Here is a 24,971-nt window from a genome sequence, read left to right on the forward strand (position 1 = left end):
TGACAAGCACCGGGGTGAGAAACAGCCCCCGGGGGAACACGGGCACTGTCACAGAGCAGGGTGTCAATGAGCATGTAATAGTTGCATTTCCTAGTGATAAACCCATCCACAATAAACCTGGTGTGTGGGTTTTTCTGCTATGGTGGCTGTTTCCATGAGTGCCAAGAGGGGCTCTCGTCCTCCACATCCAGGCAGATGTAAATGAAGAAGAAAAAAAAGAGAAAGGAAGATTACTGTCTGAGAAACAAGCGTTTCTCAATCTACTAGGAATCTCAGAAATTAACTATTTACTTTATGAGATACTTCTCAAGCTGTCTCATAATACAAACATCCTCCACAGCTTTCAGCATACAGCCCCAGCATCCACAAATTCCTAAGAAGAAAGCACATTGTTGTCAGGCAGCTTAAATTCATCCTGCAGGTGGCAATGAATCAGAGAGGGCTGAAAAATACTGCTGTAGAAAAAGAGGACTTCAGAAACATGGCCTCTAGTGCGTCGGTGCCGAGCTTTGGGAGTACAATTCAAGGAGGCAACTGTTAGAAAGGCTGTACCCTGAGAATACACAAGAATTCTCCAGTATTTTGGTCAGAAACCTATTCTGCACTTTAATATTCACCAACAACCTTGAGCTGCACAACCTGCTGAATCCCCCCGCTGAGGATTATGCAACCGGAATTGGAGGCCACCCTACATCAAAATGAGAACATATACACAGGGATTTAACACGCTTTAATTCACAGACATCAACTTTATAGGTTTCACTGCCTTAGCTTTCTGGAGTCTCCCTGTACATGTTTGAGACAAGAGCAACTTATAGATGGGAAAGAAAATCAGGGAGCTTTAAACAAAACAAGGGAATTGTAGTAACACAGATGACTAAGTAGCTGAAAAGCATCTACCACCTGGAAGAAAGTGATACCAAATAGGAATTCATCCTCATGACTTGTGCTATGTAGTCCAAAAGACAGAATAACCAGTGCTTTTGAAAACAGGGTTTCTAAAAAAAAATGGAAATCAAGCTGTTCAGGAGAGAAAACAACAGTATGAGCAGAGTTCTTTCAAATATAACGCAACATCAGCAGTGACCATCATCGCCTATCAATGAACACCAAAATCCATTACTGGCTCTAAGGGACACCAAAGAATCAGAATCACAGAATCACAGAATCTTCTAGGTTGGAAGGGACCTTAAAGATCATCTTGTCCAACCGTCAACCTGACTGACAAAAACAGACACCCACACAACAAACAAGGAGCATCATCACTAAACCAGACCTCCCAGCACTACATCAACCCGTCTTTTGAACACCTCCAGGGATGGGGCCTCAACCATCTCCCTGGGCAGCCCATTCCAATGACTGAGAACCCTTTCAGCGAAAAAATGTTTCCTAATATCCAGCCTGAACCTCCCCTGGTGTAACTTGAGGCCATTTCCTCTTGTCCTGTCGCCTGTGACTTGAGAGAGGAGACCGACCCCCACCTCTCTACACCCTCCTTTCAGGGAGTTGGAGAGAGCAATAAGGTCTCCCCTCAGCCTCCTCTTCTCCAGGAGTGTGCCAATTCACTAGGAAGAAATCCCTCTCCTGTCATTCCCCAGCTGCACCACTGCCTTGCCTGCACGCTGGAGTTCCTCCACACCTGCACATGGAGCTTGGTTGTGCTTTGGTTTGGTTTCTGGCACAGCACTCCTTGGGGTGCATATTCCCTTTTCTGGGCTCAGGCCTCAATGTAGCGCAACTGCAATTGAAACAAAGTGTTACCTTCTTATATGACATGGAAAGTTCAAACAACTTCAAACAGCCACAGGTCCTGATTTTTGCCTTCAGGAGGAGCTCTTTCTTCAGCATTAGGAGAGCTGTATCTAAATGGCTTCAGCTCTGCAGTTACTTTGAGCTCCCAGGTACGTCTTTGCAGCGGTGTCCTCTGACCCGTGACAAGCACCGGGGTGAGAAACAGCCCCCGGGGGAACACGGGCACTGTCACAGAGCAGGGTGTCAATGAGCATGTAATAGCTGCATTTCCTAGTGATAAACCCATCCACAATAAACCTGGTGTGTGGGTTTTTCTGCTATGGTGGCTGTTTCCATGAGTGCCAAGAGGGGCTCTCGTCCTCCACATCCAGGCAGATGTAAATGAAGAAGAAAAAAAAGAGAAAGGAAGATTACTGTCTGAGAAACAAGCGTATCTCTGGTGGGCACTGTAAAAATAAACCTAGTTACACTGGCATCATTTACCCCATGCTCCTAGCATCAAGCTCTGCTGTACCAGTAGCTTTCAGCATACAGCCCCAGCATCCACAAATTCCTAAGAAGAAAGCACATTGTTGTCAGGCAGCTTAAATTCATCCTGCAGGTGGCAATGAATCAGAGAGGGCTGAAAAATACTGCTGTAGAAAAAGAGGACTTCAGAAACATGGCCTCTAGTGCGTCGGTGCCGAGCTTTGGGAGTACAATTCAAGGAGGCAACTGTTAGAAAGGCTGTACCCTGAGAATACACAAGAATTCTCCAGTATTTTGGTCAGAAACCTATTCTGCACTTTAATATTCACCAACAACCTTGAGCTGCACAACCTGCTGAATCCCCCCGCTGAGGATTATGCAACCGGAATTGGAGGCCACCCTACATCAAAATGAGAACATATACACAGGGATTTAACACGCTTTAATTCACAGACATCAACTTTATAGGTTTCACTGCCTTAGCTTTCTGGAGTCTCCCTGTACATGTTTGAGACAAGAGCAACTTATAGATGGGAAAGAAAATCAGGGAGCTTTAAACAAAACAAGGGAATTGTAGTAACACAGATGACTAAGTAGCTGAAAAGCATCTACCACCTGGAAGAAAGTGATACCAAATAGGAATTCATCCTCATGACTTGTGCTATGTAGTCCAAAAGACAGAATAACCAGTGCTTTTGAAAACAGGGTTTCTAAAAAAAAATTGGAGAGAGCAATAAGGTCTCCCCTCAGCCTCCTCTTCTCCAGGAGTGTGCCAATTCACTAGGAAGAAATCCCTCTCCTGTCATTCCCCAGCTGCACCACTGCCTTGCCTGCACGCTGGAGTTCCTCCACACCTGCACATGGAGCTTGGTTGTGCTTTGGTTTGGTTTCTGGCAACAGTTAATATCTAAATAAATACAGTTAGGAATGCAATATAGCCCTGTTGTTTTTTCACTTAGGAAACAGAGACCTTTTGCCTACTAGTTGGTCACCCATGGTAACTAGAACACAGGTTTGGGGTCTAAAAACTTAGTTCTGGTGCCAGCTCTAAAAAGGACTCTGTTTGTTTGTCTGTTTGCTTTTATAAACTGTAAATAACATCTTTGCTGCCATTAAAAGGATAATACTACTTACCTGCTGCTCCTGGAATGCTCTAAGGCTTTCCCAGCTGATGTGGAGCGTCTTTGTGAAGTGTTAATTTTGGCTTGTGGATGTTTGTTAAGGCTAATATTTACTAATCTAATCACAGCTTGGCCCCAAGATGGAAGAGACTGCAATAAGTGTAGAAGTAGCAACAGAAAGCCCCCCCAAAAGGGAAAGTGGTGCCATTCTGGTGAGAGAAGGCTGTATTTTTGGATAAGGTCCTCACACTGTGTTCCAGATGTAGTAAGCAACATCAGAGGATGTTTCATGGCACACAATACTCTGCCAGTAATAACATTCCTGGTTGGAAAAAAAAGAGCCCTCTGTCCATCCAGGCACATAGCACTAAAACTTAATGATTTTTGTCTAGAAAGCCTGTTTTAGTCTTAGATCAAAAGTTTCTATTCTTAGTATCAAATATCAAATCTCCACGTGTAAGGCAGCAGAAAATGAGGCATCGACTTCAGTAGAAAACCCCGCTCTATTTGTGTTTAGGAGTGGAATTGCTGACCTTCAGAAATCAATGTGGTGGTAAACAAAAAAAGCAGTATCATAAGGCAAACCCCAAGGAAAGCACATTATCATAGCTCTGTTATGTGTCCTCCAGCAGGAGGATCAAGCACTGCTCACGGGTCAACTGAGAAAACTCTTGGAAAAGGCAACTGCCTCTTAACTAAATCAACTGGGTACACCTATGGCTACTTCAAAAACTGTTTTATTTGAGCTCAAACTACAGCTTTGAAAACATTTTTAAAATAGCTAAAAATACCATAATGTTTAAAGACACATCAGTATCAATATAGTTCTACTTCTAGCCACTGAGGAAAGGAGATTCTCCCTAAGGAAGAGAACAGGATGGTAAAAAGTGGGTTATCTCCTGATGTCCCCGGTCTGGAATGAAATCCTCCTGTTATGAGGTGCCAGAGCTCACAAACTTGTTTGAACGCTGAACTTCATAGCGTGAAGCAGCCCAAAATCACAAAATATACTCTGGTTTTGTGTACTTGTGAGATTTTGTGCACTGGCAAAATAAGTGATCCCGTGCCATAATTTTCCATGACATCAAGACTAAATGTCTGATAAAATCCCACTTGCCTAGACCGTAAGCATTGCCTTTCTAAAAAAATGTAAAAAACTAAGGAGGAGTGAAAATATTCCTGCTGTTATTTGTTAAGTCAACATAGAAAAGGTGCATGATTTCTGACGTGATGTTCAAGAGTGCTTAAGAGAATTAGGACGTGCTCTCTTGATAGGACTTCAGAAATCCCATCCCTTGCTGGGTCTGATGACCCTGACAGATTCCTGCAGCCAAAGTCTGGCAGCCTGCACAGCCCAAACTGTGTTCTGCTTGCACAGATGGAGCTGCAGGATCAGGAGCTTACTGCTTAAATGAGAGCTTAAGCTTCAAGACAAGCTTAAGGAAAGAAAATTTTGACCAAATAATTTCCCTGGACTTTCGCCGTAAGCATTAAAATCAGATGGATTTTAATGTTAAAAAATCTATAAAAATGTTTCTAAATGACAGTCCATTACTTGGAGAGAGTTCACTTTCTAAATTGCTGATACTTCTCATGGCGTTGTGCCAACTGGGATAACCTTGGTGAGAAGCCCCAGGTCCAGGGTCAAATGTAAGAAACAGACTGCATTGTAAACATCCCATGTGAGTATAAAGGTAGTCATCAATCACCAGACTCATTGTTTTTAAATCAGACGTGCGTGACACAGTCAAAGTCTGCAGTAACAACAGTTTTGAACAGCTGAGTCACATCCAACAAAAAAACCCCCCAAAAGTACAAAAAAAAGGCAATTTGCAGCACAATCGCCAAGTGTCTCAGTTTGCTACATAAAAGCACAAATGGGCAGTTGCAGTAACTGACCCACTGCAATGTGTCAGGAATAATAGTCCTAAAACAACAAATGGTGCAAACTAAAACACAACCAACAACACATCACTGGGAGAAGGAAAAGCCTATCAGGTGGTGTGTCCTTACTATTTTTTCTGCACATTTAGTGACCAAAAATGACACAAGGTAAAAAAATTAAAGCCTCACTGAAATCATTGACAAGATTTCCATAGACTTCAACAGTGTTAAGATTTTATCCCAGGAGAATGGTTAGCTATTTAGTTTCGACATAGCTGGCAGAAAAACTTCATATTTTACTGTGGTTCCTTCAGTAGGAGAATGGGTAGCTGTTTAGTTTCTACATAGCTGGCAGAAAACTTCATATTTTACTGTGGTTCCTTCAGTTAGAATTAAATAGGGTACTTAGGTTGCCAACACCACCTGCCATCCACCAGCCTCAAACCACTCCTGAGAAGCCCTGCAGCAGAACAGGAAGGTAGGCAGGTCCAAAACTATTATTATTTCCATTTAACTTGTTGGAACTGAGGCACTAAGAGGTTACAAGATTTGCACCAAGTCCCCCAGTCAGTTGGGATTAAAACCCAGGTGCCCTGATTCCCCAGGCCTATGTATGTTCTACCAGCTGTTGGGCAGCCTGAAAGATCAGGCTGATTTTAACCCAGATTTTTGACTCTTCAGGACTCTTTTTTTGCATCAGGCAGTACCTAAGTACAGAGCAGATGCAGGAATATTCACTGGTGCTTGCTAGGTTCTGACTTTCAAGTAGGATTTCATACCAGTTCCTGTGCTAGCAAGCTTTTGTCAGAGTAATTTCCAAACTGCCATTGTAGACTTCAATAAAACCATGGTAAGCTATCAGTGTTATTCAGTAATCTAATTATAAAGCCAATAGGAAGGTGTTTTTTTTTTTCTCAAAAACGTAGCATAATTTTTCTGGACTGTGTCCTCTTCCTAAAGCAATTCAGCAAACCAGTGTACTGGTTCCATTAAACAGTTTCAAGACAGCCAGTTAATTCAAGTCTCAGCGAAGGTATGGATAAACATACCCGTACCGGTTCCATTAAAGTGTTTCAAGACAGCCAGTTAATTAAAAGTCTCAGCGAAGGTATGGATAAACATACCCTTACTGAAAAAGGGGAATATAAAATTTCTAGGCAGTTAAATAAAATACAATATATAAAGTAACTTTTTAATGCATTTTCATCCAATACACAGGCATTTGTGAGTATCAGCTACTGAGCTACCGAGTTCAGAGCAAAATACCAAATCATCAAGATAGTTGTGCAATTCTTTTTCTTAGTTCCTTGGCAAGCAACAGAAAGAACTGAAAAGTATCTGGATAATTTCATTTCAAACACTTAGAGAGCAGAACCCTGGAAGGGACATGTCACACAGGTAGAACAGCAGATACCCTTTATCATTAAGTAGCCCATATAAGAGAAGCCTGCATCTGCAGTTAGATTCATTCTAGTGCAAGAGTCAGATGAAAAAAACTACTTTCTTTTAGTAATCAAAATGACACATTTTGAGAAATCCGAGAGTCATCAGCCCACAGTTCTGAGAAAGGTGACTGCTGTTTTATCACATGTGCTATCCTTATTATTCAAGCAAAGATATTTCACTGGTCAGTGAAATACTCCTCTATAAACCAGGAATAATCTTGCAAGAGATGTTTCAGGGCAGCAACGGGATAGCATGAGGGAACCTCTATAAACCAGGAAAAATCTTGCAAGAGATGTCTCAGGGCAGCAACGGGATAGCATGAGGGAACTAGTTAGGACACCACAGGATCAACCCCAAAATCTTCCCTCTGACACCTGCCGTGCATCAGGAGAAACTGCCTCTGCCAAAACCACCAGGCAACCCCCTGTCCTATCCTACTAAAATAATCAAAGACAAAATACTCTGATACCAGCCTAGAGTCATCATCTCGTCAGGGCAAGAACTCTTGTTTGCTCTGGGACATCCAGTCCCTGCTCATCCTTATGTGAAACCACTAGTAAACTAATAAAATTTATAAAAAGCTAAGATACAAGAACTGGAAGTGATTTTCCATACTAAAGAATGGATTTATTTCCTTTTTTTTTTTAATTAGCAGCGCTCAGGTAGGGGTAGGATCTTTATAGGTAGAAAAGCAGGTCTAATGCTTATTACTTCTAGAGACCTCACTGATGTCTCTGCTTGTTCATCAACAGGGAGCAAAAAACCAGAAAGTTCCAATTGATGGCATGGGTTCACCACGACCGATACAAATCTGGGGTGTCATTTGACTCCACAATAACGTTTTTTAATTGGGGCAGCTACCAGATTTTATTCCAGAGCCCTTTTCACTAAAGCTCCTTCAGTTCTAGTCCCTCACGAGGGCAGGCAGCTGGGAACTCCAGTGTTTATTAAGGCAACTTGAATAGTGAGAGACTTGTCCAGGAATTATTACAAAACCATTCGCACAGATTTCTTAGCATCAGAATTTGTAACAATGGCCCACGACATCCCTGTTCTATGTGCCACATATTACTCTACAAAAGACGTGCAGTGATGTCTAGCTTCTAAAAAATAAACTCTATTTTAGGGCAGCAACACATTTCAGCTCATAAAAATCACTTTCAGCCATTCAGAAATGAGGCAGCACTACAAAGGGAATCTGTCTGAGTCTGCCTCCAGGCTTGTGGACAGTTCTGCTCATTGATTTGCAACCGATGGTTTAGAAACTCTGCTTACTGAATGTTTACTGAGAAAAATTCTGATTATATTTGAGGCAAGCTTTTTTATCTGTACCTTTTAATGTGTTAATTTACTGTGCTGAAAAGCCAAAGGGCCAAATTCACCCCTCTGATAAGGCTTCTATTGTAGGAGCATCACTGGATGTGCACCCAAGGCGTTATTCATCTGTGGAGAGATCACTAAGTAATATTGTCAAAATAAACACTTTTGAGTTGCACATCCTTGAAGAAAAGATAAAGGGATTGTGAAGAGAATGAGAAGAAACAGAACGTCAGAGATGAAGAAAAGTAGATAAAGAGCCAGGAAGAAACTGTTTGATGTAAACAGAGTGACAAGTTAGATTAAGAACTCTAATTAAAGCATGCAGTATTTGCCTATAAGCAATTCAGGGAAGGAATTTGTTTACAACTCTCTGCCAAAATCAACAGCAGATGCAAAAAATCATCAATGTTGGGATTTTAAATAATATTACATCTACTTTATCCAAACAGTCACTAGGACCATGTGAAGGAAATGCACAGCTGGGTGCCACGATATTCTGTGTCACACCAAGTAAACAAGGTTATGCCCTGTTGCACATTGACATGCGGGTCCTGCAGAAGCTTCTGCTAATATGAATGTGCCACTAACTACTCTTTAATATTATTTTAGTTACTTTAGTATGCATATATTTCTGAAAACATATACTGGTGCCAAGGTTTTATTGCTGGTGAGGAAGAAAATCTAACTTTGTGAGGACTGTGTCATCTCAGGTGTGACTGCACATTAAGACAGAACCTGCTGTGACTTTACCAAGTTAGGAAAACAAAATTTGGAGATGTGCTGGAAAACTTGTGATACCCCCTCACGTCCATATGCAGTAGTGTCCTTCACCAGAGAGCGTCCATCAGAGATTATATGGATGCTGAATTAGAAGAAACCACTTTTGGAGCAGATGGTGATGGTCAGGTGAATGTGAAGAACCCAGCACCTTGCTCACCAACAGTGAGGAACCAGGGGTTTGGCAAAGGCCACTAGGCACAGATCCTAGTGTCAATGAGCAGATTTAATGAGAGGTCCTCATTCCTCTTAGTCCAAGGTTAACATCCCCCTCTAGTGACCTCCCTCAGTGTATGGTGGGGATTTTTTCCCTCAGCAGCTCATTGGCTGATGTCTCTATGATTCTATTAAGAAGACAGGAATTTGAGCACCGCTTTCCTTCTGGCACGCTTACAAGTTACAAAAATACCTGGCCTGGGAAGAACACGCAGTGAGAGTGAAGTTACACAATGTGCTGGCAGCAAAACTGCCCCAAGAAGCTGAACCCTGGCCCTTCCCCAGCCTCTCCTTCTCACCCTTGTGCTGCACAGGAGCTTCCTTTTCGTGCCAATTCCCTGTGGGGCCGTGATGCAAGTCACACCATTGTTAGAATCTGCATTAAAAATAACCCTTCCTAAACCATTCCTAAATCCAACAGCAGATCATGTATTTGCACCGTAAGAGACCTTGTTCCTTGCACAGAGAGAGGAAGAAAACTATGTCAGGTGCCACGTTCTCAGGCTTTAAAGAAAATGTAAGAGCCACAGAATTAAAGCCACGCAGATTCAGCCATTCCTGTGCTGCAGAGTTCTTGAAATCTGCATCCCACCTAAATACCAGCAGTGGGAATTCCTGTCTGGTTTTGCAGTAGTCAAACCAAAAATTCTGGTTATCATCGTAGCAAGTTTTTAAAGACTGACACGAGGTAACCAAAGGCATAAGGGTTAAAATTCAAAAGTGAGATCCCGGGGATATGAAGTGGTGGGGAATCACCAGCTACAGGAGAAAACACAGATCCATGTGCAAAGGCAAAAAAAAAACCACTGCAGCTCTCAGCTCATCATTTTGGTTGTTCATGGAGGGAATCACCTGCTCACTTCTCTCAAACAAAAGGTGTCTTTCCATTTTATACCACTGCGTGGAAAGGCTGCTTGCAAAAAGATGTGAAAAAAATGACATTTGATAGGCTGAGTCCATCAACAAAACACTGTTCAAAGCCAACAGACTTGTTTCCCCTAGATTTTAAAAAGGATTAGAAAAAAACGCTGGCAATTATTTATTTTCATCTCTTATCTGAAATCTCCTTGTCTGGATACTGGGAAGGAGACCTGAATGCAAACGTGAAGAAGAGAGTATATTTCTTTTATTAGTTGAAATGATACAGTCCAGATGGCACAACCTGTGGCCTATAGTCCCCTATAGTCAAAAAGGGACTGACAGCTACGAGACGAGCAGATCTGATCTCATTTTCTCATTACATAATATTTGGTTGTGCAATGCAAGAAGCTCTAAGGAGTAAAAAGGAGAATCTGAAGACATACAGTATAAAATGCAACTACTTCTTCACTCCCATTTCAATCCCCTTCTGGTGAACTATGTGTAAAGTCCATTACTTTGTGTGCCGTTGAGGATAACATTGTTCAGAACAATGGCAGAAAGACATGGTCATTTTAAAGGTGTTTTACAGTGTGCTTTCAGTTGCAGCTCTTCTTGGCTTTTGAGATGTTGAAAAGATAAGAGAATGGCATGTTCTTTGCTTGTGTTTTGACACGGTATTTGTTTATATATTCCAGATAAATCAGAAAGAAAAAAAAAAGAAACAAAAAATCCACACTATTTTAAGCTCTTCTGTGTCCTGCCAGTGTCTCATTTGTATGCAGCATACCCTAGATTTGCCTGGAAGGATTTAGCTCAGTAGCTGGCACCTTTACATTAGAGAACAACATACACAGTTTCAATCGATTTCAAGTGTTCTTCCAATGGGAAATAAATATGAAAAGTGGTTGTTGCTGAAAGTTCAAAAAATGCAATCAACAAATTGTAAAATCGCAAAAGGCCAGACAAATTTAATAAAATATTTCCATTTACCTTCCTCAGCTTTACACAGCCTGTTCAAAATAAGATTCTCTGTAGAGAGCCTTTATCCAACTGTTTATATCACTTCATACAAAATATGTGTTTGAATTACCACAGCAATACAAGGATAGAAATTCCCAACACGTGACATGCCAAATTCAACATAAGTTATGCTTTCTTGGCATCTAGACGTTTTCCTTTTTCTTTTCTGTACTCCAAATACATTTCCATTTCAAACAAATTAAAAAGCATGACGATGTTAAAACATAATGACATCTTAGAATTCAAGTGACTTGTGCAACATTATTTTGTGCTTTCTACTTCTCCATTTCCTCCTACTGCAAGTAAAATTCATCATGCCCTTCCACGTATACAATAGCAATGCATCAAGTTCAGTCCAGTACAGGTTTGCAACCCTCAGACTTGGCTTTATACTACACAAGATCCTTGCAAATTCAAAAAAGTGCATCTTTTTTTGTGATCTTTTTCTTTTACGTTGGATGATGTGAAGCTCTGATTAGTCGATGTAGGAATGCAACCTTGAGGTATGATTGCAGCCTCAGGATAATTCTTAAATGTAAAAAGAAATTTTTTCGAGCGTGCGCGCCCTTTCTGGATTTAAAAAAGACACCGTTATAATGGTGCTACTAGAGCCACGGTACAGTACATCATGGCACAGCTCCATAACATCATCAAGGACATGAGATAGAACTTCTATTTACACAACTCGATGCCACTTCCAGAAAAGTATGACAGAAAAAAAGGAAAATATTCTTTCCTGAATGTCCTGAATTTTTAGAAGATTCCTTGTACTTCCTCTTCAGGTCCTCCTCCAGAACTGCTTTTTCCCTGACCTGTTTAGTATGGACCATAAGTGACACCAGCAGGAACTGGGAATCATGTGGCAAAGGGCTTCCTTTGAGAGGCCGCTCACCCGTGCCCCGTTACTCACAAGCCAGCTTGCTGTCAAAACTTGAAAGGGCAATAGCAAAGGCTTGTAGTGCACACATTGGGTAGTTGTAGTCCATGGTGAACACGTCCTCAGCCACACGGCCAAACTGCATCACGATGTAGTCAGCTGCAAGAGAGGCCATCAAAAAGTCACCAAGTGTTACTACTTTTGCTTGCAGCTATTACTAAGTAAGTATTCAACATCATACCCCGGCCCAGCTCAACAAACTAAAACCAAAACATGCTCATTCAACAAACTTTGCAACACTTATTCATGCAAGTAGGTGTGCTGACACCAGAGGGAGAAGCAAGGATAGCTCCAGTGAGGAACAGCTGAGGGATAAAGGACTGCAAGACTTTTTACTGTCTTCCAAAAAAATTACACAGATAAAAAGGGTTTTTTTCAAACACAGAAAATTGCTTCTGTATAAAATGCTCAAGTCTTTTATATAGACCTAGTGCAGAGTGTCACATGTAGCAAGAACCAATCAATAATATTCCTACTTAACTTCAGGCAAGTGGACAAGCAAGGGTAATGGGGGAAAAGGCAGCATGATTGTGATCTAGACCTAATCATTTCTCTCTGTTATATATTCAGAAATCCCTCTTCAACATTTTTTCCCTTTTGTACTCTGTCAGCAAGAGGAAATCTCAGCCTCATTCATCGTTTGAACGTTTCATTGTAGAAGCAGGTGTAATTTTTCACCTTATACAATGCAGCAAATGCCTACACCAATGTTTCAAACTCAGTGGTGCCCAGATGCTGGGCTGCATCAAAAGAAGCATGGCCAGCAGGTCAAGAGAGATGATTCTGCCCCTCTACTCTGCTCTGGTGAGACCCCACCTGGAGCATTGCATCCAGCTCTGGGGCCCCCAGCAAAAGGAGGACATGGACCTGTTGGAGTAAGTCTAGACAAGGACCATGAAGATGATGATGATCACAGGAGTGGTGCCCAGAAAGGGAACCATATGCTGGGCTGCATCAAAAGAAGCACGGCCAGCAGGTCAAGAGAGATGATTCTGCCCCTCTACTCTGCTCTGGTGAGACCCCACCTGGAGTACTGCATCCAGCTCTGGGGCCCCCAGCAAAAGGAGGACATGGACCTGTTGGAGTAAGTCTAGACAAGGACCATGAAGATGATGATGATCACAGAGCTGGAGCACCTCTACTATTAAAACAGGCTGAGAGAGTTGGGGTTGTTCAGCCTGGAGAAGAGAAGGCTCCAGGGAGACCTTAGAGCAGCCTTCCAGTACCTGAAGGGGCTACAGGAGAGATGGGGAGGGACTCTTTATCCAGGAGTGCAGCAATAGGACCAGGGGTGATGGTTTTAAACTGAGAGAGGGGAGATTTAGATTAGATATTTGGAAGAAATTCTTTACTCTGAGGGTGGTGAGAGCCTGGCCCAGGTTGCCCAGAGAAGCTGTGGCTGCCCCATCCATGGAGATGTTCAAGGCCAGGTTGGATGGGGCTTGGAGCAACCTGGTCTGGTGGGAGGTGTCCCTGCCCAGGGCAGGGGGGTTGGAACTCCATGATCTTGGAGGTCCCTTCCAACCCAAACCATTCTATGACTCTGTAGAGCTAATACTACAAAGAGTAGTGATGGCAAAGTGGATGTGCAGTGGGATTGGTCTGACTGCCACCATCTTCAACTGGGCAGTGTAAGGGGATTGGAGTGAACAAAAAACCCAAGGAAGCACTGTGTGATACAAGCGTTTGAGTGGAGTGATACTGTCCCATGGTCCTGCTGACTGAAAGTACTGCCACTCTGAGAGCAGAAATGACTCTGAACTGTTGCTCAGTTCGTAAGCTGGGCAGCCAAGGGAGAAAAATGTGATAGCACACAGCAGGATCACCTGTCGCAGGCATGAGCACTTGAACACCCAACTTTCATCAACGTCATGGCCACAAGGCAGAGCAGCATTAAGTTGGACCCTCTGTACTGGGCACTGGTGAGGCCTCACCTCGAGGGCTGTGTTCAGTTCTGGGCCCCTCACTACAGGAAAGACATTCACACCACTAAATTAAACTCACTCAGGTAATCAGTAATGGCAAAATCACTGTCAGGCTGTGTATGCAATCCTGCTTCTACACATCACAGACAGAGAGCTATACTTACGATCGTTATCATGAATAATTTGGAAGTTTTTCACTGAGGCCTGTGTGACTCGACCATGGAAATTTAAAACATAGGACTGGGTGTCATCATTCCAGACTGGGGTTTTGTTATGCAGCTCAATGACACTCTCTGTGTTTTTGTTCTGCCATCTTGCAAGAAGTGTCTCATCACGACTAAATGAAACTCACTCAGGTAATCAGTAATGGCAAAATCACTGTCAGGCTGTGTATGCAATCCTGTTTCTGCACATTACAGACAGAGAGCGATACTTACGATCATTATCATGAATAATTTGGAAGTTTTTCACTGAGGCCTGTGTGACTCGACCATGGAAATTTAAAACATAGGACTGGGTGTCATCATTCCAGACTGGGGTTTTGTTATGCAGCTCAATGACACTCTCTGTGTTTTTGTTCTGCCATCTTGCAAGAAGTGTCTCATGTTCCTGCACACACCACAGATACAAACTTCAGTTTAACACTCTCACAATACAAAAAAGAAATTCACCAAAAAAACCCCGTTCATAAATCCCTGCCCAAAGACTAAATTGTCACCCTCAACCCTCAAAACAGTATCATCGAGTGACACAGAGAACTTTCAGTATTTTAATGCGCTTTTCAGTCCTTTCCACAGCTTGGAAAAGGTTAGTTGCACCTTTTGTTATCAAAATACATTATTATTTATAGTGCTTTTGTGACTCACAGAACTAGTCACACATCCCATTGTTCTGCGATTGTTCAAATAGTGGGTTTTTTTTAACCTCTAAACATTCAGAAATGCAAAAAACAACTCTAACAAAAAGAATTCAAGTAATTTTTATCATTGACTGATGGTATGACTTACATTTCGTGGTCTGATGGAAACTCTTTCGTGGTCCATATTCATTCCTGGTATGATCACACTCATTTTACGAGGTCCTTTAAACCCCAAGACATTTGTTTCCTAAAAATGTTTAGAAAAGAGTTCGTCATGTTCTGTATTTTTAAAGTTAATTTCTTCAACAGAGGGACACAGTGGCAGCCCGGGGAACTTATCTGTTAGACAATTCAAAAAACATCTTGAAACTCCTACCTTCACTGGCACTGCCAAACATTCTAGCTTTGTCTTAGAAGCTCCGACAACAGGAAAAATGGAAATAGAGAGGTTTCCAAAAACAGTCTTAGCATTGGCTGCCAGAAACCTTAACACAATTTAAAAAAAAAAATAAAAAATCCCTTTGTTGAAAAAGGATATGAACTAACCAGATTTCTTGGCTACTGCTACATCCCAAAATAAAGTAGTTGTAATTTAAAAATCATAAAATGCACTAACACATTTTGATGAGAGAGACAAAATTAAATATATGGGACCAATTCCATTTATTCCAGAGCCAGCACAAAAGCAAACAAGAAGAAGCTGCCAGTAAAAGCATCTGTTAGGAGTGCTGTGGTTTTCAAAGTCTTCAGTTATATTCTGCTTAGAGATGAGCATGGTAAAAAACAAACACATTAGTATGAATGCAAATTTGAGCTATGAAGGCAGAGAAAGTAAAAAATAACATGGGCAGCAAAACCAAATCTGTGGAAAATACAAGTTCTTTCATTAAACGTGATTTGATGCCTTTCTGACCAGCTTTTCACAAAAGCCTTCCAATACTGCACTATGCTCTCAGAACACAACAACTAAAATCTAAATAGGCCACAAGTCTTATTTTTATCTGAGGTTTTCTTTTTTTCCACAGAAGAAACTGGGGCCAAATATTTCAGTAAGTTGTCATCTACTTTTGAAAAAGAAAAAATAAAGGGCAATATTTTCCAACCCACTCATTAAAACCCGATTGCCTATTTTAGCATCAACTGCAATAAACAAAACAGTGACACCTCTGGAAGTCCATCTCCTCGTGTTTTGTGATAGTTTTTTTGGGTCACATACATTTTCTCCCCTCGTTGTTTCTCAAGTGAAGGGCTGTGGACACACACTGAGGAATCTCAGGAAGGAAATTCCCATTGGCACTATTCCCAACAGCCTACCACAAGACACCCCCAGGCTCCAGTATTTAATGAAAGTGTCCTGATTTTAAGGAACATTAAACTTTTTAAAACATCTCTACTTTTACATGCAAAAATCCACACACGTCAACTCACTGGAAACATCTTAAAATAACAGCCTAAAATTTACACGTGCAGAAGTTTTGTCATCCACCACCATGACCTTTGAAATAACGTTGGTTGTTTGAGCAAACCACCTGGAGATTTTACACAACTCATTACAGATTTTCACACATGCAAGAAAAATTCCACTGAGTTATTTCACTGAATGTTCTTGAAGCAATCCAGGTATATTCATAAATCTTCAGAATTATATACATTAATGGGAAGATTCTACCTCTTTTCTGAATCACTGATGTCATGGCCTTTGGCAGAATAAACCAATGGTATCAGTTCAGCTGGAGGCACACACTTGGTTCTGCATCACGTTGAGACTCAAACTAAAATGACTGCCAGCAAATTTTATAAACAGGAGAGACTCAGCACAGCAGAGGACAGTTTCTAAGAAAAGATTCGTGCTTATGCTTATTTTCCACTAACTACTGACAATTTTGATCTTCTCTGCAATGTCTTACAAGCTTTTCTTCTCATCAAGCTGCAGTTATGCTCTAAAGAATTAATTTAGATGCTGACTGGTTGAAGACATTGTTCAAGGTAAAATTAAATAATAGCGCTGAATCACCTCCCTCCCAATAAGCAGTATTGTCACCGAAAAAACAGGACTATAGTCTTTGGATTTACTCAGAAACTCTAAAATCTAAATTCTGCCAACTGGTAAGGGAATGGTTTCTAGTTGCACATTACATCAATCACCAATTCTATCAAACATTTCACTGGCAAATGCTATCCTTTTGCTAAAATCAAGGTACAGAACAGAAATTCTACAAACATGGACTATAAGAGGGAAACAGTAGGGACAAAAGAAAAGCTTCAATTAAGAGCAGACCTTTCCAATTTACTTGCATCCAAATAAAATTAATTCCCCTTATCTCCTGTCTCATTCTCTGTTTCCCTTTTATTTGCCTCCTCCACTATTTCGTGTGAGCAAATCCAAGACCACAAATGGTCTTGAAATAGGGGAACACAGGCTAAATTCTGATTTCACACCATTTTAATGCCACTGACAATCTTGGTTTACATAAAAACGCAAAGTAAGGGTTGTTAGCTGGCAGAGCCAGACTCACCCAGCACGCCAAGGATTTAAATCAGCTAAGGACTTGGCCCAGTATTGCTCAGAAGCTGCACCCCCTGCCTTAGCCCACCCAGTAAGCTGTTCCTGGGAGTATGTCTCACAACAAACCAGACTGGGAGAACACAGAGCCTCTCCCCACAGTCACTTTTACAATCTCACACACTTTCATAAAGTTCTGTAAGCATTTCACCAGGGTGGCAACCGCTGCAACGACAGGAGGGGCAAGGTGTATATCCCAACAGCTCCCAGGAGATTCACAATTTAATTATCCCAATTTTCTTTCAGCCGCTTCCCTTTCTGGACTTGACTCACACAGCTGTGTCTTGTCTTTAATATATTCTGTAGAAACTATCACTCCATGGAAAGCCCAGAGCACAGAACCCAGTACAATGGAGCACAATGCAAGTGACTGAGGCCTGAGTAGAAACACGTAGTTTTGTTACTTTACTTTTAATCTTTAATCTGAATTAATTTCCTTTTAATTTTTAATCTGAATCTTTTCATAGAATCATAGAATCGTCTAGGTTGGAAGAGACCCTTGGGATCATCGAGTCCAACCATCTCCCCTACTCTACAAAGTCCTCCCCTACACCATGTCCCTCAGTAGCGGCCTTTCAATATCTGAAGAGAGCCTGCAGGAGAGCTGGAGAGGGACTCTTTGTCAGGAAGTGTAGTGACAGGACAAGGGGTAATGGTTTTACACTGGAAGAGGGGAGATTTAGATTAGATACTAGAAAGAAATTTTTTACTCTGAGGGTGGTGAGACACTGGAACAGGTTGCCCAGGGAGGTCATGGATACCCCATCTCTGGAGGTGTTCAAGGCCAGGCTGGATGGAGCCTTGAGCAACCTGGTCTGGTGGGAGGTGTCCCTGCCCAGGGCAGGGGGGTTGGAACTCCATGATCTTTGAGGTCCCTTCCAACCCAAACCATTCTATGATTCCTGAGTCACACCTCAGAATATCAGCTGGGCTCCCTGCCCGCAGAATGTGATGCAAACTGAATTGTGAGACACTGTGGATATGAAGGAATCCAGCAGAGAAAATCCTAGTACAGCTGGCTTCTCAATAAACTTCCCCAAGTGATTCTGAGCTCGGCCGTTAGGTGCTGCTGCAGGCTCAGGAGATGCCAGCCCGCCATCAGCAGGGAGAGGGGACACGCTGAACAGCACCTGATAAAACACCCTCCTCACACCAACTTCATTCCTTGAAACATGTCCTGAGGTGAGCTGCAGTTAGGTGCTGCTGCAGGCTCAGGAGATGCCAGCCCGCCATCAGCAGGGAGAGGGGACACGCTGAACAGCACCTGATAAAACACCCTCCTCACACCAACTTCATTCCTTGAAACATGTCCTGAGGTGAGCTGCACCACGAGAGTTCTCAACGTGTTTATCCCACAGTTAACAACAGCTGCATCACTAATCAGGCTGAGGGAGCTGGGGTTGTTCAGCCTGGAGAAGAGGAGGCTCCGGGGAGACCTAATAGCAGCCTTCCAGTACCTGAAGGGAGCCTACAGGAAGGCTGGGGAGAGCCTGTTTAGAAAGGCCTGCAGTGACAGGACGAGGGGCAATGGCTTCAAGCTGGAGGGGAACAGATTTAGACTGGAGATGAGGAGAGGGTTCTTCACTGTGAGGGTGGTGGAGCACTGGAACAGGTTGCCCAGGGAGGTGGTTGAGGCCCCATCCCTGGAGATATTCAAGGAGAGGCTCGACGAGGCCCTGGGCAACCTGGTCTAGTTGGGGGTGTCCCTGCTGACTGCGGGGGGGTCGGACTAGATGGCCTTTGGAGGTCCCTTCCGGCCTGGGCAATTCTATGATTCTAATCAACGAGACCTGCTGAGATGGTTCAGCAGGTCAGGCTCAGTAAGCTGGTGGAAGCGGGTACAGCTTGCTCTCCAGATGGGTACTCCATCAGATGAGCTGAGAGACACCGAGAGGCACAGTGGTGCTTCCAAAGTATTGTTTATTATAGTTTTTGCTGCAGGAAAAATCCCAAGGCAAGAATTAAGAGGTTACCTTAGGACAAGGGTGTTTCGGGGGTGCTCTTTCTGGCTCTGCTGCAGCCAGGAACAACCATCTCACTTCAGCAAACCTGGCTAGTAATGAAATATCATTCTGATTTCCTTTCATCCTCTGACCATAGCACACCTGCAAGCCCACTGACTTTCTCCACGAGAATCAAAATATCAATGGAACAAGTCTTTGTCTTATACAAACGTAAGGGTTTTAAACTGCTGATCTCAAAATAGACATATATAAGCAGCTCATCTTAGCCCCGTTCTCCAAACAGTGGCCATGTCTTATACAAACGTAAGGGTTTTAAACTGCTGATCTCAAAATAGACATATATAAGCAGCTCATCTTAGCCTCGTTCTCCAAACAGTGGCCATGGTTCTGTTCTTTCCAACATTTCTAATTACCTCTGCTGACTGCAATTAAGTTTTTTATTTGGTAATGTTAATAGTTCAAATGCCATTCTTGTTGACTTAGACAAGCAATGCCTAAATTTTTCAATATATAACATTTTTTTTAAACTTTTTTTCATTTTATCCTTGTATTTCCAGTTTGCACCGGAAGATTAGTTGCTTGGCTTCAGGGAATACCCTCCTATATAAACCAATAAAACTACTTTTATTTAAACGTGTACGTTCTCTTAGGTTCCTGCTGAAACTTCAGTCAAACTCTAAACTGACATCAAATCCTGGACTCTCTTGTTAAATCCTGCTAGCTGGATTTTCTGAACTTCTCACAGAGTTTCAAATCCAAAGGAATGGAGGGATGTGTGAGTGTGTGTGTGTGTGTCTGTCTGTCTGCAACCATAGGCCATGTGCCTGAATAATATCACACGTGACCCCAACCCCTTTTTATACTATATTCAAGAAAAACTGCATCCTAAGCAGCAGGAGAAGAACAGCCACTAACACCTCAGCACTTTGCATGGCAGGGCTGGCTCTCTGCTTCACTTCTCACACACCAAAAGCTTTCAGATGCATTGCTCCCCACAGCCTGAAGCTGCCCTTTCCAGGAAGGCATTCTCTGCATATGCAGGGTACATCCTGGGATGGCCAGGCCTCAACCTGACAGAGCTCCAGGCACTCTTGATTAGAGCTGGGCAAGAACTTGTCTGAAAAGTGGTTCTTGGGTATTTTTGTCAGAAGCTGATGATTTGTGAAAACAGAAAGCTTTCTGTAGCAGCGTATGAACCAATTTTTACTGGAAGAGTCTCTTGGGCCCAGATACTTCTGGACAGAAAGAATACTCTAAATAAAATAGTTAGTCATCCAGAAAAAACAGTAACTGTGTTCAAGCCTTGATGTCTGCATTGTCCCTAACAAATGCCATTTACTGTCCTATAAGAGGCTGGTTTCTCTCACTCAATTGAATTTTGGGGTTTGTTTGGGTTTTTTTTCACAGAATCACAGAATCTTCTAGGTTGGAAGGGACCTTAAAGATCATCTTGTCCAACCGTCAACCTGACTGACAAAAATAGACACCCACACAACAAACAAGGAGCATCACCATCACTAACCCAGACCTCCCAGCACTACATCAACCTGTCTTTTGAACACCTCCAGGGATGGTGCCTCAACCACCTCCCTGGGCAGCCCATTCCAATGCCTGAGAACCCTTTCAGTGAAAAAATGTTTCCTAATATCCAGCCTGAACCTCCCCTGGCGTAACTTGAGGCCATTTCCTCTCGTCCTGTCGCCTGTGACTTGGGAGAAGAGACCGACCCCCACCTCTCTACACCCTCCTTTCAGGGAGTTGGAGAGAGCAATAAGGTCTCCCCTCAGCCTCCTCTTCTCCAGGCTGAATAACCCCAGCTCCCTCAGCCTCTCCTCATAAGACTTATTCTCCAGACCCCTCACCATCTTTGTCGCCCTTCTCTGGACCCGCTCCAGCACCTCAATGTCTTTTTTATGGTGGGGGGCCCAAAACTGGACACAGTCCTCAAGGTGAGGCCTCACCAGTGCCCAGTACAGGGGGACAATCACCTCTCGGGCCCTACTCGCCACGCTGTTCCTGATACAGGCCAGGATGCTGTTGGCTTTCTTGGCCACCTGGTAAAAAGGAGTTTCAGAGTCTTTATCCCAGGCTCTCAGCCACCGCTCAGACCTAGCTCTCCAGCTACCTGTGTTTTGGGTCAGAGAGGCCTCCTACCAAACGCCATTAGAAATGATTGGACTTCAGTGCAGTAATTCCACGTGCACAACTCTTTCCAGTTCAGGAGGCTCCCTCAGAGGGTGCCTGCAGGCTGTGAAGCCTCCCACCCCTCCCAGAGGGTTATGTAAAAGCTCCAACACCTTCTGACCAAAAGTGAGAACTGGGCAACCTGGTTCCATGCGCCACATTTTTCACCTCCACTTTCCACTGAATTCCCCAGTCTCTCTAGTGAAGATCAGCTGTTTGATTACATCAAAGTATGATTGCTGATTTACATAATCGTAAGTGAGAAGGAAATTCAGTGTGCTATTTCAGAAACTGAATTGCCCTTTCTTGCATCTTTTGCCTGTGAGCAGTACTTACATAACAAATAGCAGCTAGCTCCTGACGCAGGGTACTCGCCTCCAGGCTTGATGTTGTTTTCATTGGATTTACTCCATTGTCATAAACTGTAAACTTAGTTCCCATAAGATTTGATCTATCAAAAAAAGGAAAAAAAAAAGGAAAATCCAATCACCATTTGTCAGTAATGCTGCCCGAGACATCTATCCTTTACTGCACTGTAGCCCCGGAGGAAAGACAGGTAATATCAAGTACAGATAGTTGTTAATTCTGATCCCAACTCCTGGATTAAAGGCCATAACAAAAATGTACAGGTACAGAACAGCAGAGTACACCAAATGCCCTTGTTACAGTGGAGACTTCCCACGATGTCTTGCAAACTAGAAAATTCCAGAAAGCAGTAAGGGAACATCAAATGGGGTTATTTTGTTTGTTTGCTTGGTTTTTAAAATATGCTTACTTTCTACAGAACTATCTGCTTTCTTCCCTGACTACTAACTCTACTGGAAAACAGAGTGATTTTCATAAACTTATAAATAAGATCAGTCTTTCCTATTTAAATGGAAACCACACCAAGGAGCAAAAACTTAGAACATACTAAAACCACATTATCCTCATTCTGTGTTCACACTGCAAGAAATAGCACGTGGAGTTCCTAGATCCACACAGGCAAATGGGAATTGGCAACACAGTCCCTTTCCTCAGGCACAGATGATCTAAACATACATTAAGAGGCTGCACATTAACAACAGACTGATGTTTGGTGGGGTGTTAGACAGAAAAGAAAAAGTGCTTCTGAAAGTGTTCCACTACTTGCAAATAACTCTAATACGGATCTTAAGAAATGGCAAAACCAAAGAGATTTTCAGATTGTCTGACAGACAGAAATTCCATTCCACAGTATTTATATCAACAGGGGCTAGACACAACCTACTCATGCACTTCTGAAAATCCCATTAAGATAAGTTGTGCTCATACACCCTTGAGAACCTGGCCTTTGAGAGGACCTGAAATTTGAGAGGACCTCAAAAAGTCCTGCTGACTTTTAATAAAATGTTACCTTGTGAGTACTTGAGACATTTTGAAAACATGCCTTGGATACTGGTGAAATTTAAGACCATTACCACTTGATGCAGTCAAGCCTCTCATTAATAGTGGCTTACAGGCTTCTTAATTTCAAATGAACTTTATACTATAAAGGGAAAATTCTTAGATGTATGAGTGTTTACCTCAGTTTTCCAATAAAACTCTCTCCACCCCGAGACAGGTCAGTTGGGTCTATGGAGATGAGGTAATTAGAGGTTTTACTCTTCTTTCGTTTCCTTCCAGCCAACAGAAACACCTAAGCAGTGCAAAAAAACATAGTCTAGAACACCAAAGGGGTTAGCACACATCACTTCCTGCTTGGATAAAAGGAAACCATAGGCAATTTTTCTGTCTTCCAGCATTCTTAGTGAAGTAACAGAAGGTCTCCAGGGACCTAGCAAAACCAGATAAAAATCTGAAAAGGGAAAGTGACTTCTCAACCACTCAGTCCATTATTTATGGTATAAATAATTAAATTCGATCTCTTTTGTTAAATGTTTCATTCTAAGTTGCTCTGGCTTTTCCAGTTGAATTAAAAATAGATGCTTTTCAGGCCACAGAATGCAAAGAGCCCCAACTGCTGACTGTCACATAAAGGTGCCATACATGGATTATTTAAGGCCAAAGATTAGACGTATGAAGGAAAACAGCAGAACAAAATGATACTATTGTTTTGCTTTTGGAAGACTGTAGGGCAGATCTCAATAAAAGTGAAAATATACTTAAAATATACGATTGTATTTTCTTTGTAAGACTTCTTCAGACTCCTAATAATTTTTTTATATTCAGATGCAACTGGTATGCCATTCAAGTTATTTTATGACCTTTTTACCATGCTCCCTTTCCAAGTGGAGGTAATAAGTAGGGTACATCCCTCTGTCCATTCCCTTCTTGTCTCTTGTGATTCTGCATTTGACAGTGACACCCTGTGGAGCAGGTCTTATGGCAAATTCCTCCAGGTCATCGACATCGATGAGAGGCTCATTTGTGGAAGGACTGGGGGCTGAGGCCGCTTCCTAAAACAGCAAGCAAAACTCAGGTTTCTTCACTTTTGATTTACAAGGTTATAAGCACAGAGGAATGACGTAGATAGAAGATTTGAATAGAAGAATTGATAGAAGATGCAATTTTTAAAAAAATTTAAAACAGACATACTGTCTTCCCCATTCTGATTCCTCAGCAGCCTTAGCTTATCAAGCTGAAGATCTCCCCCCATCCCATCGGTCAAGTTCTCGGCAAACACTGGCTCACAACTTCCCATCTCCCCACACTTCTTTTGTCAGAAAGGCCATACCCAAGGCCAACGATGGCCTTTGACAAAAGGATGAAAGGGGAATGGAGAGACAGATTAAGGTAGATAGAGATATAACAGAGATGAGAAAAGTAGTGGAGAAACTAGTGAATCATGGCATAGACAAGTGTAGCCTCCGCTGGATAAAAAACTGGCTGGATGGCCGTACCCAGCGAGTTGTGATCAATGGAGCTAGATCTGGTTGGCGGCCAGTCACCAGTGGTGTCCCTCAGGGCTCAGTTCTGGGGCCAGTCTTGTTCAATATCTTTATTGATGATCTGGACAAGGGGATCGAATGCACCCTCAGTAAATTTGCAGATGACACCAAACTAGGTGGGAGTGTTGATCTGCTTGAGGGTCGGAAGGCTCTACAGAGGGATCTGGACAGGCTGGATCAATGGGCCAAGGACAATGGGATGAGGTTTAATAAGGCCTGCATTTTGGTCACAACAACCCCAGGCAACGCTACAGACCTGGGGAAGAGTGGCTGGAAAGCTGCCCGGAAGAAAAGGACCTGGGGGTGTTGGTGGACAGCAGGCTTAACATGAGCCAGCAGTGTGCCCAGGTGGCCAAGAGGGCCAATGGCATCCTGGCCTGTGTCAGGAATAGCGTGGCCAGCAGGAGTAGGGAAGTCATCGTGCCTCTGTACTCGGCACTGGTGAGGCCTCACCTCGAGTACTGTGTTCAGTTTTGGGCCCCTCACTACAGGAAGGACATTGAGGGGCTGGAGCGTGTCCAGAGGAGAGCCACCAAGCTGGGGAGGGGTCTGGAGAACAAGTCCTATGAGGAGAGGCTGAGGGAACTGGGCATGTTTAGTCTGGAGAAGAGGAGGCTGAGGGGAGACCTCATTGCCCTCTACAACTTCCTGAAAGGAGACTGTAGAGAGGTGGGGGTTGGCCCCTTCTCCCAAAGGACGAACGACAAGACCAGAGGAAATGGTCTGAAGTTGGGGCAGGGGAGATTTAGATTAGATATTAGGAAG

General features: G+C 42.8%; 1 protein-coding gene and 1 long non-coding RNA gene across 2 annotated transcripts in view; both read right to left on the reverse strand.

The window, feature by feature from the left end:
- Positions 1-6,396: 6,396 nt before the first annotated feature.
- Positions 6,397-9,088, reverse strand: LOC106895425. Its single transcript, XR_001413418.1, has 2 exons — positions 6,934-9,088; positions 6,397-6,867 (listed from the first exon to the last, which is right to left on the reverse strand). It is a non-coding gene; the product is annotated as an uncharacterized LOC106895425 (long non-coding RNA).
- Positions 9,089-10,088: 1,000 nt separating this feature from the next.
- Positions 10,089-24,971, reverse strand: part of LOC106895414 (tubby protein homolog) — a 200,526-nt gene continuing 185,643 nt past the window's right edge. Inside the window, exons 9-14 of the mRNA XM_014954829.1 lie at positions 23,523-23,714; positions 22,842-22,954; positions 21,634-21,748; positions 14,735-14,833; positions 14,165-14,336; positions 10,089-11,901 (exon numbers count right to left, since the gene is read on the reverse strand). Coding sequence (XP_014810315.1) covers positions 11,768-11,901; positions 14,165-14,336; positions 14,735-14,833; positions 21,634-21,748; positions 22,842-22,954; positions 23,523-23,714 — 825 coding nt within the window. The 3' untranslated portion in view covers positions 10,089-11,767. The remainder of the gene's footprint in view (positions 11,902-14,164; positions 14,337-14,734; positions 14,834-21,633; positions 21,749-22,841; positions 22,955-23,522; positions 23,715-24,971) is intronic.

Source organism: Calidris pugnax, unplaced genomic scaffold, assembly GCF_001431845.1.
Source record: "Calidris pugnax isolate Ruff unplaced genomic scaffold, ASM143184v1 scaffold186, whole genome shotgun sequence".
Lineage (NCBI taxonomy): Eukaryota > Metazoa > Chordata > Aves > Charadriiformes > Scolopacidae > Calidris > Calidris pugnax.